Source organism: Lithobates pipiens, unplaced genomic scaffold (genome assembly GCF_037356315.1).
Source record: "Lithobates pipiens isolate NorthernLeopardFrog02 unplaced genomic scaffold, aLitPip1_a1.2 Scaffold_23, whole genome shotgun sequence".
In the NCBI taxonomy this organism is placed as follows: domain Eukaryota; kingdom Metazoa; phylum Chordata; class Amphibia; order Anura; family Ranidae; genus Lithobates; species Lithobates pipiens.
In genome coordinates this window covers 300,606,664-300,619,822 of record NW_027507785.1, presented here as the reverse complement: position 1 = coordinate 300,619,822, position 13,159 = coordinate 300,606,664, and the positions used below count along the sequence as shown (strand labels likewise).

Here is a 13,159-nt window from a genome sequence, read left to right as displayed (position 1 = left end):
GCCTGTGCAAGGGTTTTTCACAGAGCAGAGCCGATCTTCTGGGGTGCCTGCCTCCCCTTTATCGGGTGACCTCCCATGGAGAGCCGCTTTCCCTTGGGGCACCTGTGCAGGCATGCTTCCGAGTCCCACTGCTGCATCCATTGACAGCGGGACTTGGCCCCACCCCCCATGTCACTGGATTTGATTGACAGCAGGAGCCAATGGAACTTTACAACCAAAACCAAGAAAGAGGTAGACCAACTTCTCACATGACAGAATAGCATGCACAGGATCAACACTGGAAGGGGCAGTTTGGGTGGAGCTGTATGATAAAAGAGCCTATAGAAAAGGAAAGCCGTTAGCCAGGATGTGGCTATATGGGTGCATGATGGGGTGTGCGGCCCATTACTTGCTCCATAATGAAATCTGTGCTCCAATATATGCCACACAACGAAAACACAGTATTGTACAAAGAACTTGTGTCAATATGACAACAGCGACCTCTAAATTCCATTCAATGAACCGTCACATTTTTGCTAGTCTGGAAGTAAAACAAACCTGGACACTGCGCAGCAAGTCCGTTATGATCTCTGCGGCATGCTGACATCTGTCTGGGGGACCTGTGATCTGTGCTATTCTTTCTGGAGTTGAGCCATCATCTGCAAGAGAAACCTTCTGTCAGGAAACTCACATCACTTTCTAAAGCAAGTAACTTCTCAAAAGAAAAATACAAACCTGGTTTAAATTGGATTCTGACACCTGCATCGCTCTGAATTTTCTTGATCATTTCACCATTCCTGCCTATTACAATTCCAACAGCAAACCGAGGTATGGGTACCTGGAAAAAACAAAAACAAACAGGGACTAAATATGGCACCAACAAAGACTTCCCCAATTTAATCACTGCAAGAAACTGCATTTGTCAGCAGAAAATCTTGTATAAACAACTGACAACCAGAAATTACCATGAGCGTGCCAAAAGTTTGCTCACTGAGCCCATGGACCCAGGTCACACACATCTTGAATTTGCTCAGAGTACGTCAGAGCTAAAGACGTGATTTGCTTAACACAGCTTCTCTCAACCTTTTTAAAACAGAGGAACCCTTGAAATAGTTCTCGGGTCTTGAGGAACCCCTGCTAAAAAATAGAAATCTACAACTCATGATACAATAGTGTGATGGTCAGTGGGAATAACGGCCCTTAAACTTGTGGTCATTGGGAAGAATTACCTCCTCACAGATAGCTAAAAAGATCAATGGTGTGAGTGGGAACTTATCTGAGGCAGAAATTGCCCAATGCTGAAGGAACCCCTAGCAACCTCTGGAGGAACCTTAGGGTTCCACAGAACCCTGGTTGAGAATCACTGGCTTAACACATGCCCTGAATTTATAAGCGGAAGGCGTGTACCAGTTCCCTGCAGGATCAGAGATCATAAATACTAGTTTATACGCAATTTTATTTTCAGCCTAGATTCACATTGTAGCATTGTCAGACAATGCGAGTCCAGCTGTATGACTGAACTCGCATTGGTTTGGGGGGGGGGGGGGGGGTAGTGCAGGGACACCCCCCCACTGGAATAGGATTGCATTGCCATCTTTGAACCGATCTTGGGGTGTCATTAACATCGTATTGACACCTGCAGCGGTTTGCAGAGGGCAGTATGAGCTGCTTGCGGGAGAAATGCAATGCGGTAACTGGCGCTGAAATCGCACTGGTTTCCGCATCGCTACAGTGTGAACCTAGGCTCAAGATTACTTTGTCAGTGCAAGCAAAAAAAAAAACCAAAAAAAAAACTGCATGACTGTAAAATTCCTCATTTCATAACAGAAATACACCCATACTTACATCAATTCCTTCATTCCCGCCTATTCTTGAGCCATAATCATTTCTTTGCTCTCTGAAGCCTCCCTGATCACGTATTAATTCTAACACCATATCCTTAGCTTGCTGTAAAAAAAAAAAAAAGAAGGGGTTAAAAATCCGTTCACCTTACAGGCTGATCACCACATTATCACATTGTTATTAGTACCTGCACTTTGTAAGGATCCCCTGTGATTCTTAATGGCTTGTCTGCTCCTGTGTTTTGGGGTCCATCCTGAATCATGACCATCTTAACTCCTGTACGTTCCTGAGATAAAAGTAAAAAAAAAAAAAAATTATAAGTAAAACCCCACACAAACTTACTTTGCACAGAGGCAGCAGTAAAAATGTATTCATTCATACCTGAAGTTGTTTAATAGTTTCCCCTCCTTTTCCAATGACTAATCCAGCTTTACCAGCCGGAATCATGATTTCCTGAACTGCGTTCCCAGGGCCATCTCCATGATATCCAGGAGAGGGCCTTCCCTTTTCAACAATTTGATCAAGCATTCTCTTTGCTGACCTGCAAAAAAATAAAAAAAACATTGTGTTAGTAAAGTTGAAGGAAGTTTTAACGCTCAGTTTTCCCAAGTGGAGGAAGTGATTACTTACTGGACAGAATCAGGGGTTCCAGTTAACATGCAGGATCGGTCAGGCATTCCACCACTATCTGAAATGGTAACAGAATAAATTTATAAGTCCTAAATAGAAACACTTTTCTTCAAAAAGGACAATACGAACAAACAAGCTTATGTCACAAATTAAAACCATGTTCAGGTTGCCAACCCCTTTGGCTCCTTTCACACTTGTGCGACAAGAAAGTTGTGCCATTTTGACGCAACTGAAAGTAATGCCTGTGGAGTCTTGAAGTCTATGGACAACAAGTCACATCAAAGTTCGACAAAAGTAGTGCAGGGACTACTTTGTACAGATACGAATGGTACTTATTGTTAATCATGGGGTGCGACTTATGTGACTTTGCTGCCTTAAGTCGCACAATTGTGAAAGGGGCCTTAGGCTGCATACCAAGTGTGGTGCAGTTAAAGGACAAGTTCACCTTTGGAACATGTTCCATGTTTCATTCGTATATAGGGTGGAACAAACAACATGTTCCAGCTGCTGCCGCCTCTGTACCACCCTCCTTCTCCCCACACAGCCGAATCATAGTTTAGCAAACAAATTAACTATAAGCAGTCTGCCTTTGCAGGCAACAGCTTGTAATTCAGTGAACTGAGGGCGCTCTCATAACCCATTTGGCCATTTAGTAACTGTCTGCCCATATTGGAGGTACAAGTAGACAGTGTGCAGGATCCAGGCATTGCACACACAATCTGCTGATAGCGAACACAGTGCCTTCCAGGCTGCAGAGTAAAAAATAAATGAACATTTTTTTTTTCTCAGTGAAATGTGCATTTGTTTTTTTTAAAAGGTGAACTTAGCCTTTAGGCTGAACCAATTCAGCTTCAAAGCAAGCCAAAAGCTTCAGATGCATGCAGGTATGTTGCTTCATGAAAGAATCACTATAAAAAGTAGATACTAAAATGCAGCAAGCTGCCATACTAAATTCTGCATACGGTATGGCGCTTCAGAGACGTCTCCTATTACAAGAGCTAGCCCCATGAGTCCCAGTATTTTTAATTGCCTCCAAAACAGCATGTTACAAGAGTTCATCATGGCTCAAATACCAAGAAATTTTCAAAAATTTTACTGTTTAGGAACGTGACGTCTAGTCACAAAGGTTTTTTTTAAACAGAGTCTCACATGCCAGTGTGGAAGACCAGAGAAAAACACTAATCCTGTTCTGAACTGCTAGTCAGAGACGTGTTGGCCGTCACCAGGCCTGAAAATCTAAAAGGTTTTAAATTTTGTCACTAGCACATGTATATATAGAGACACTCTTCTGCGCTTCCATACTAGTAAGAGCAGAACTTACCTGGAGCAATCTGAATCTTGCAGCCAGAATCCTGCTGAATGCGTGATATCTGTTCACCACCTCTACCAATTACTAAAAATACACAACAAAAAAAAAAAAAAAAAACCCACCATTTTGAAACCATGCAAAACAAGGTAAAAGATGTATGAAAAAAAAAAAAAAAAAAAGTTAACATTAGGCAATACATACTGAATCCAACCATTCCATCTGGAACTTTGTACTCTTCGGTAAGAACGGATCTGAAGAAAAAGATTTAGATTTTAGTTCCTCTGAATGTCACTACACAAGGTTTTGATTTTTTTTCTCCTCTATCCAATCATTTTTCCATGATACATTGCTAATGTGCTCCCCTCCACCATCTAAAGCATTACCATTTTTGCATCCTCCTCACCCAAGATGTACTCAAACAAAAAAGAGGTGAGGTGAACTGCAGCAAATTGGTTTATGTTGCTATTTTTGTGCCATTATAAAAAAGTTACAGAACTTCTTGCTAATCAGATAAAAATGTCTATGCCTCCAAGAAAGTCATAATCATTCTCTGTCTGTAGTAAAGCCATTCATAGAGAACCAAAACATACGCCTTGTTGAGGAATGTTCAGGGGCAGCTACATTCTTTTTTGGGCCGGGGGCACTAGTAAAACAAGGTATTAAATGCTTAATGCAAGCACTAACAATGTTAAACACCATTTTCAATTATTAGTGATATCATTTACAATGTAGTTAAACACAATCCATAGCCAACACATGAATATGGCTTGCTGGTTCAGCAGGAACCAGCCAAGATTGGAACCAAGTATGGGGGCAAAGCTGGATCGACTTGTCAGATTTTTTTTGTGATTATTGCCAGCAGCTACACAGCCACTAGCAAAATAAATAAATAAATCACTGCTCTCCCAGCAGTGATGGCAATGAGAAAACAATAGCTCCTCGGGGTGGATTCCCCATCAACGCTGGCTGTGTTGATGGGAGAAGGCAAGTGATATTCTTTCCTGTATCCCGTGGTAGCAGGAAATAGAAATCACACCATCTATGGCTGGCATCAAGCTGTACTTCCCTCCTAAAAATGCACATTTACAACTGAAAGACTATGCATTGGCAAAAAAATATATAAAAATTTAAAGGGGAAACAGATTCAAATTATGTAGACTACAAAGCTCCTTTAGCCCATGTTCACATTGAGCCAATTTAGCACGTTAAATTGGATCCTTATACAGACAATGGCATCGCGCGAACCAGTGCAACGCTAGACATCTGAGCGCGAACCCACACAGATGTCTGACAAAACTGAAATACCGGTTGGAAATCATGCTAATTCAGCTGAACCTGCACGATTTCAAACCGGCTCTCAACATGAACGTGGGTGTTCAAGGTTATCCTCAATACTGCCTAACGGTTGACACCTATCTGCATTGGGCCAACAACATTAAGTGAGCTTTGAGAGTCCCCTGGCTACCTACCCAAATCTATTAAACAAATCTGTAGCGATAGCCAATGTGCCCTGATAGGAGCTGAACCAATTCAACAGATAACCATAAGAATAATCAGAATGAGAAAGTGCGAGGGCCGAACCTACCCAAGGATCACCACACGTTTGAGGAATCAACATAGTTACTAAAACTATGTAATATATGGACCTAATTAAACTAACCAATCAATATGCAACCAGACAGGTTCTTACACTGCAGAGTGGTTGGTAGAGCTAAAGGAGATTTCAAAGATTGTAATGTGTGGTAAAGTTCCAATCAACATTAACTATTTTTAATCCTTTTGCTGCCAACATTAGTAAGTAGAAAGAAAAAGGTATATTTACTTGTTTTAAAAACTTTTATTTTTTTTTACATTTGTTCAGTTACTTCCTGGTTTCCAGGCCTAGCAAAATATTATACATCCCAGGAGTCTTCTGGAGGCATTAGCTAAGCACACCCTCCTGCCTGCATGATTGAGCTAGGAGCAGATGGATTCCAGGTGGATTCCAGGAAGTAAATGCTACATGAATCCTCTACCCTTACTCAAGATGACCAAGACCAAAAATGCTAGAGGGAGACATTTTCACGTGATTTTTCTGCGAAATAAAGCATGCAGATATGGCTTGCTTTGAATATTAAAAATTTTTGTTTGTGGTGCTCAGATCCAGTGTATTTCTACTTTAACGGTAAACAATAATGCCAAACAGAACAAATATACACAAAGCTAGTGTTCACACAACACGTACCTCTGTTGTTGATGCATAGGAGGTCCAGAAGGTTGAAACGCTTGAAGAGAAAAAAAAAATCAATATGTAAATTTGTATTTGTGATAGTATGTACTAAAAAGATTGAAAAACTAAACAAGCAGGTTCATACAGCACTTACAGTCATTTGTTGGAGCTACTTTCTTTGCCTCTGGCTGATCTAAAATAAATGAAGTAAAAAAAAAAAAAAAAAAAAATTTTACCATCCAGCAACTAACTCCTCTTCAATTTAAATCTAGGCCTGCTAACTACACCACTGTCAAGAATGCTAAAGAAACATCGAGACAGATCCAACAACCCAGGAAATAAAGCAAGAGGTCTTTTCTTAACTCCTCCCTGTTTGGCTCTAATATAAATCTAACATAGGAACTAGACAGCATGGTCACAGGGCTAGGGATCTGCGATTGAGAAAGAGAGGGGGGGGGGGGGGTCACAGTTCATAAGATAATGAATATGAAAATATATATTTCATTATTTGTAACTTTATTTTGTGTCTTCCCTTCCTCAAAGTATAACTAAACTGGCAAAACTTTATTTTTCAGTTTTGGATAGAGTGAAGAGGGATTAGAACATCTGTAAAAAATGTATTGCTAGCTGTGTCCCCGTTAAGATCACTCTCTCAATATGGCCCATTTACCATGATCATTAAGAAAGTATAAGAAACTCCCCAGAAAAGTAATAGAGGGGAAATTTTCCAATGGGGACACTAGTTCTGGTGGCCTGGGGGTCCCCAGGGAATTCTCTTAATTTGCAGGGATTTCCCCTCATATACTAAAAACATACTGTCTGACGTCAGACCCACTCAAGGTTCTGGAAGGATCCCGACCACTTTGTCAGGATCCACCATGCTGCCTGAAAGCTGGCTCCGGCTCTCAATGCATGGGCCGAAAAACCATCTGCACCCACCCCCCCAGTTTGAGTGCTGGAACAACACAGCAGAGAGTGGTGACTAAACAGTTACTGCTCTCTGCTCAGAGCTGACTGAGAAGGGAGCGATCAGTGGTCAATGTGCATGGGCTTAGAGCCGGCAGGGGACAGCTGCAGCATCAGACCAATGCTGTAGCCTGGAGGTGAGATTTTTTTTTTTTTTTTTTTTTAAGAACCCCAAACTTCTCAACTATGCTTCACTCTGCTTGCATTCAAATATCAGTTGACACGACTTTGCATTCACTTACATAAGATATATATTTCTACTAACAAAATTGATCGCATTCTTGCTTTTTTGATTGGCGTAAACAGGCACACATAAGCATGATGTGGATGGCCATATGAAAAAACTAATCCAATGTATATCAAGTGTACAATATAACCGCTATTCTCAGTTTAAACGAGGCTCAAAAAGGTCAGAAACTAAATCATTGCTCATTTAAATCTAGCAAAACCTAAACTTGTTTACCAGTTTAAATATTCATAAACAAAATTAGGATTTTTTTTTTTTAGCAACATTCTAACATTGATTACTTTATAAAAACTTCACCTACAAAAAACAAACACACAAACCTCCATCATCTAATGGTCTCTTCTGCCCTGTAAAGTTATAGTCATTTGAATTCATGGGTTGTGGTGGTGCGTCTCCTCCTATTTTTGCAGCAATCTGAAATAAAGGAATAATAAAAAAATAAAAAAAGCATTAAAATCTGTTTAGAATCATTCTTCACTGTTGTAGTAGCTCAGTGCTGCTGCAATAAAGGTGACAGCAACCCATACATGTACAGGAATTTGGAACGGAGAGGGTTCACTCCCGTATTAGTGGTGGCAAGCTGAAATGGGAGTGATTATCTTTGCAAAGTCCTTGCAAGAAGGCAAAAAAAAAAAAAAAAAAATTCTACTGAGGCCCCTTGATTGGATAGGCCACTTGCTGAAAAGGGTGAAGTTGGGTTCACGTTGCAGCATCAACATTTGTTTTAGGTGCGCTGCACACATGTTCAAGTTGCATCAGGTAACGCCCCCTCAGAATGTGTTTGTTTTTTTAACAATGCTAAAATAGGAAATAATTACTTTTGATCATTTGCAACTAATCCTTAAACCTGATGTAAATGCCATAGGTGCACTTCAATAGAAGTTAATGGAGGTGGTTGCAAAGTGTCAAAGTCAGCCCCAAATCTGTAGGCAGTGTTATTTTTGCCTTGCTGTATGTACATCTCCATGTAATGGCAATTGTTACTTTTGCCTTGCTTCGTGAACATCTCCATGTAATGGCAACTGTACGCAGCCTTAAAAGGCGATCAGGAAGTGTTAAAAAAAAAAAAAAATTACCACAAATCACACATTTTAACACTTGTGTTTACAAGGCTTTTGCTTCTAAACACAGGAGAAAGTGATCCAGGAAGTATACAGTTTCTAGTTTGGGGAAAAATTCTCAGGGGTTGAAATAAAACTGAGTACTAAGTAAATGTAACAAAACACAATGGAGTGTATGAGTGGGCCCCGAGATCGTGTAATACAAGGGTACCTGGATATGAATGGGTAAGTCCTGGTTTGTCCACATAGAGCGGTGGTAAAGGTACACACTAAGAAAATCAAGTGAACTTTGGTCCAGTTTTCCTGGTTTCCCAGCAAGTCTAAACCAAGGATGGAACTAATGTACAAAAATGTTTATAGCGTAGTAGTTCAGTCCGGGAAAAATGCAGCATGTTCAACTTTTTTTTCCCTGGAACTGCAATCACTGGTGTGAACCACATAACCTACTTTACATGCATTTTTGATGCAGAAAAAAAAAAAAAACATGCACTGGACTCCACGTTGTGTGAACTGGCCCTAAAAATAAACAGGAAGGGCCAGTTCCCACCACATGCAGTCCAGTGGGTTTTTTCCTGCATTAGGCCTCATGTACACTGCTGGTAAACAGACATTTAGGATCAGTTGGGCTTTTTTTTTTCAGCCGCCTCTGAACCCTCCACGGTTGTCTTATCAGTACATGTACACAGGGCCGTTAAAGTGGTGTTGCCACCAAAAAATTAAAACTGCTTAAAATTCGTAAAAAAAATAATTGGCAAAAAAAAATTTTTTACTCACCTCTAAATACCGGTTGCTAGGGGGTCCCTCGTAAACTGCCTTCCTCATTGCCCGGGCTGGTGACATCACTTCCCCTCGCGCCGCACATTCACCTGCGACCCGTCATGTGTCCCAGGTGACTGTACGGTGTATCACGGCGCCCTGCGCCGCTCGCGCATGCGCAGTGGGTGCCCGGCTGTGAAGCCACAGCCGGGTGCCCACAGTATGCATGCCGGCGCCGCGAGCGGGGAGCGAGGGGGGGCGCTTCGTTCCCCCGCATCGCTGGACCCTGGGGCAGGTAAGTATCCGATTATTAAAAGCCAGCAGCTGCAGTATTTGTAGCTGCTGACTTTTAATTTTTTTTTTTTTAGGGGGTACCCCACTTTAAGTGTCATTTCTAGGCAGTTGAGTTTAGAGGCTTTTTTTTGGAAGAAAAAAATTGGATTCAGAAGCCGTGTTTACAGGCATGTTCATGCGTCAAATGCTTCTAAATGTGGCAACTTGCGTTTAGCCACGTTTCCTTTACAGGCATTTTTCATTTTTGGTTATTTAAAAAAAAAAAAAAAAAAAAAAATTTAAATGCTTCTAAAAAGGGCAAATGCCACGAAACGTGGCATGCAAGCCAGACATTTTAAACGTGGGTTACTATCTGTCGAGTTAAACCGCTCAGGAGAGGTTATAAAAACACCTCGTCTACATGAAGCCTTAGGCCCCTTTCACACGGGTGGGGGGCGTCAGCGGTAAAACATCGCTATTTTTAGCGGTACTTTACCAGCATATTTTTGAGGGTACCTTTAATCCCCTGCTAGCAGCTGAAAAAAGGTTAAAACCACCCGCAAAGTGCTTTGCCGGCGGTAGTGCCGCGCTGCCCCATCAATTTCAATGGGCAGGAGCGGTATACACACAAAGATGCTGCTAGTGGGATTTTTTTTTATTACTGTCCTGCCAGGGCGCCGATCCAGTGTGAAACCCCTCGGGCTTCCACACTGGAGACAGCAGCGGATGTTTCAGGGTGCTTTGCTGGCGCTATTTTTAGTGCAGTGGCGCTTTGCAGGCGCTATTTATAGTGTCGTAGCGCCTGCAAAGCACCCCAGTGTGAGGGGGGTCTTAAAAATGCATGAAAAGTAGGTTGTATGGTTTTCAATACTATATAACCTACTTTCAGTGCTTGCAGTTCCAGAAGAAAAAAAAAAAAAAAAAAAAAAGAGAACATGCTGCATTTTTCCTGCACTGGAACGCTGTAAAACGCATCAAGAACACACGAAGGGGTAGATTATAAGCTCTAACGAGCAGGGCCCTCTGATCCCTCCTGTATTGAATTTTATTGTAAGTGTACTGTCTGCCCTCATGTTTTAAAGCGCTGCGCAAACTGTTGGCGCTATATAAATCCTGAATAATAATATGGATTTCAATTGCATAATTTACAGCAGTGCATTCCAGAAAAAAAAAAAAACAGAACATGCTGCATTTTTCCTGCACTAAGCTGTACTGGAACGCTGCGAAAAGCATCAAAATTGCACGCTCTTATGTAAAAATGCACTAGAATGGCATCAAAAACACATGAATAGGATATATGGTGTCCAGAAACAGTTCACAGCAGTGTGGTCAGTTCCAGGAAAAAAAAAAAGTAGTAGTAGAACATGCTGCATTTTTCCTGCACTGGAACGCTGTAAAACACACGTCCTTGTGTAAGGTTAAGAAAAAAAAAAAAACACACACTGGAACACGTCAAAAATAGGCATGTAAAAATGAAAAAAAATAAAAAAGGATAAAAAAAATGCACCGGAGTGCGTTAAAAAAATCACACAACCAGAAACAGATCTGGAGTTTTTTGTGGTGCGAACTGGCCACTTAAAATCGAGAAACGGATTTGTTTGGTGTGAAAGGGGCCTATAAAAAATAAAATCGATGTCCCTCTCTAGAACGATTTTTTTTGTATAGAGCCTACACAACTTTCCACAGCCAATTCCCACCGAAAAACTTCCCCCAAATTCTCTCATACGGGAACCAAACGATTTTTGTAGATAAATCGGATACGAAAGATTAGGCAATTATATATATATATATATATATATATACACATACATACATACACACACACACATACACACAGACACACTGTAATAAAAGCCTGTTTCGTACGAGAACTTTCCTGTATTATTTTCCTTCCTCAGGCCCAACTTGGTGGGAAATAAGGGGGGGAAAACCCTCAATCGTTCGTCACTCTCACGTGGGGAGAAGAGATGAAGGATCGGATTGTAGTGTGTGTGGCCATGAGGTAGACGGAATGGGATTCTCCTGAGGTGATCGGGAGATCTCCCACAATCTATAGGAGAGGAGATCTCTCTCACACACGGGTAGTATACAGGGGAGATGTGAGGGGAATCGCATGTAAAGTCTCCTCAGATGAGGCCTCTGCGGCCTACTCCGTCCTCCCCGCCCGCCCTCCTCACGTACCCCGGGCCTCCTCCCCTCCCCCGTGTTCCCTCTCCTCACCTGTCTCGCCCTCTGCAGCGCGTCCAAGAAGGCGTCGTTGACCCCCCCGGCGTTGCCGGCGTTGGGTGGAGGGACGGTGGAGTAATCGCTCATGTCCGTTGTTTCCTTCGTTTTCTCGGCGGAGCTCGCAGCGTGCGTGGTAACGAGTGACTAGAGCGGCCGCGCAGTGTGAAGGGAAGAGAGAAAATGGCGCCCGAACTCCCTCGCGCTGTGGCGGTAACCCCGTGTCGCAGAGTCTCGCGAGAGGCGAAGCTCCAAGCTTCTTGGATGCCGAAGATCTCGCGGGAGCTGGAAGCGGCCGAGCCCCTGTGCTGATCTCGCGAGAGTAAGTGAGTGAGCGCGTTTGTGTGTGAGAGAGAGAGGAGCTCGTGATGTTCTCTCCGCCTTGCTCTGAAGAGAATGTGGTGCGCGTGTGTGTGAGGGGGGCGCCTAGGAGACAAGATGGCGGCGCCCTGTGGAGGAGAGGGGAGGTGTCCTTGGGAGGCTGGCGTTCGGTTACACAAAGGGGAGGGCACTGTTAATGTTTTTTTTTTTATTCACACCCACCTTTTTGTTTATAGTAGATGAATGTGGCCGCCTGAAATGCGGTTTCCTGGGTGTGTCCCCTTCACACACAAGGACCTTTCATTTCATCAGTTCAGTCACAAAGGGGGTTATTTACTAAAGGAAAATCCACTGTCAGCTACAAGTGTAAAGTGCACTTGGAAGTGCAATCACTGTAGATCCGAGGGGGACATGCAAGGAAAATAATAAACAGAATTTTAGCTCTCACATGATTGGATGATAAAATCAGCAGAGCTTCCCCTCATTTCAAATCTTCCCCTCAGATTTACAGCGACTGCACTTCCAAGTGCACTTTCAGTGCAAATCCACTTTGCACTTGTAGTTTGCATTTTGTAGTGCAAGGTGGATTTGCCTTTAGTAAATAACCAATAACCCCCCCCCTCCCCCCATGTTTACGTCCGTTTCTCATCAGTTTTCACATCCACTATCAACGCAAAAACAAACCGCTTTGTCAGTTTACTTAAATTTTTCATCCGTTCTGTGTTTTAATCCAACAAAAACTGGGCTTTGATCCTTTTAAAAAGCCCTTCTGAGTTTTGTTTCCACGTAGCCGGTGTCTATTTCACCTGAGTGGATCCGTACTTACCTAGCCCCAGGAGATGGGATGGTAGAGGAGGCAGACACCAGGCTAAGGATGAGCTCCGGCGTGTTCGCATGCTCCATGTGCAGAGCCCGCCAGGAAGTCGGCGCTGCGCTAATCACAGGCGGTGAGACATTCCCCGATCAGTCCAGCCGGGCATCGGGGGAATGTCTCACTGCCTGTGATTAGCGCAGCACCGAGCTGACTTCCTGGCGGGCTCTGCACGTGGACCATGTGAACACGCCGGAGCTCATCCCTACACCAGGCTACAAATACACCAGGAACTCTGTCTGGAAAGGAATATGGAGAAAGCTTCCACTCTTTGAGCGATCGCCCAGTTTTGACACTCTGACATGCTGATTACTAGGGATGAGCTCAGGCGTGTTTGCATGGAACACGTGCAGAGCCCACCAGGAAGTCGGCGCAGCGCTAATCACAGGCAGTGAGACATTGTCCCAATGTGCGGCTGCAGAGATCGGGGCAATGTCTCACTGCCTGTGATTAGCGCAGCGCTGTGCCGACT

At 43.0% G+C, this 13,159-nt stretch overlaps 1 protein-coding gene across 6 annotated transcripts in view; it reads right to left on the bottom strand.

Moving 5' to 3' along the window:
- FUBP1 (far upstream element binding protein 1) overlaps positions 1-11,833 on the bottom strand; it is a 114,576-nt gene extending 102,743 nt beyond the window's left edge. For 2 of the 6 annotated variants that reach the window (XM_077450413.1, XM_077450418.1), the window contains exons 1-12: positions 11,493-11,831; positions 7,503-7,596; positions 6,124-6,162; positions 5,985-6,024; positions 3,962-4,011; positions 3,773-3,844; positions 2,452-2,509; positions 2,203-2,362; positions 2,009-2,107; positions 1,825-1,926; positions 715-817; positions 538-638 (exon numbers count right to left, since the gene is read on the bottom strand). In XM_077450413.1, coding sequence (XP_077306539.1) covers positions 538-638; positions 715-817; positions 1,825-1,926; positions 2,009-2,107; positions 2,203-2,362; positions 2,452-2,509; positions 3,773-3,844; positions 3,962-4,011; positions 5,985-6,024; positions 6,124-6,162; positions 7,503-7,596; positions 11,493-11,585 — 1,011 coding nt within the window. In that variant the 5' untranslated portion in view covers positions 11,586-11,831. Of the gene's footprint in view, positions 1-537; positions 639-714; positions 818-1,824; positions 1,927-2,008; positions 2,108-2,202; positions 2,363-2,451; positions 2,510-3,772; positions 3,845-3,961; positions 4,012-5,984; positions 6,025-6,123; positions 6,163-7,502; positions 7,597-11,492 lie in introns of all 6 variants that reach the window. The other 4 variants (XM_077450414.1, XM_077450416.1, XM_077450415.1 and 1 more) reach the window with 4 other exon arrangements.
- Positions 11,834-13,159: the final 1,326 nt, after the last annotated feature.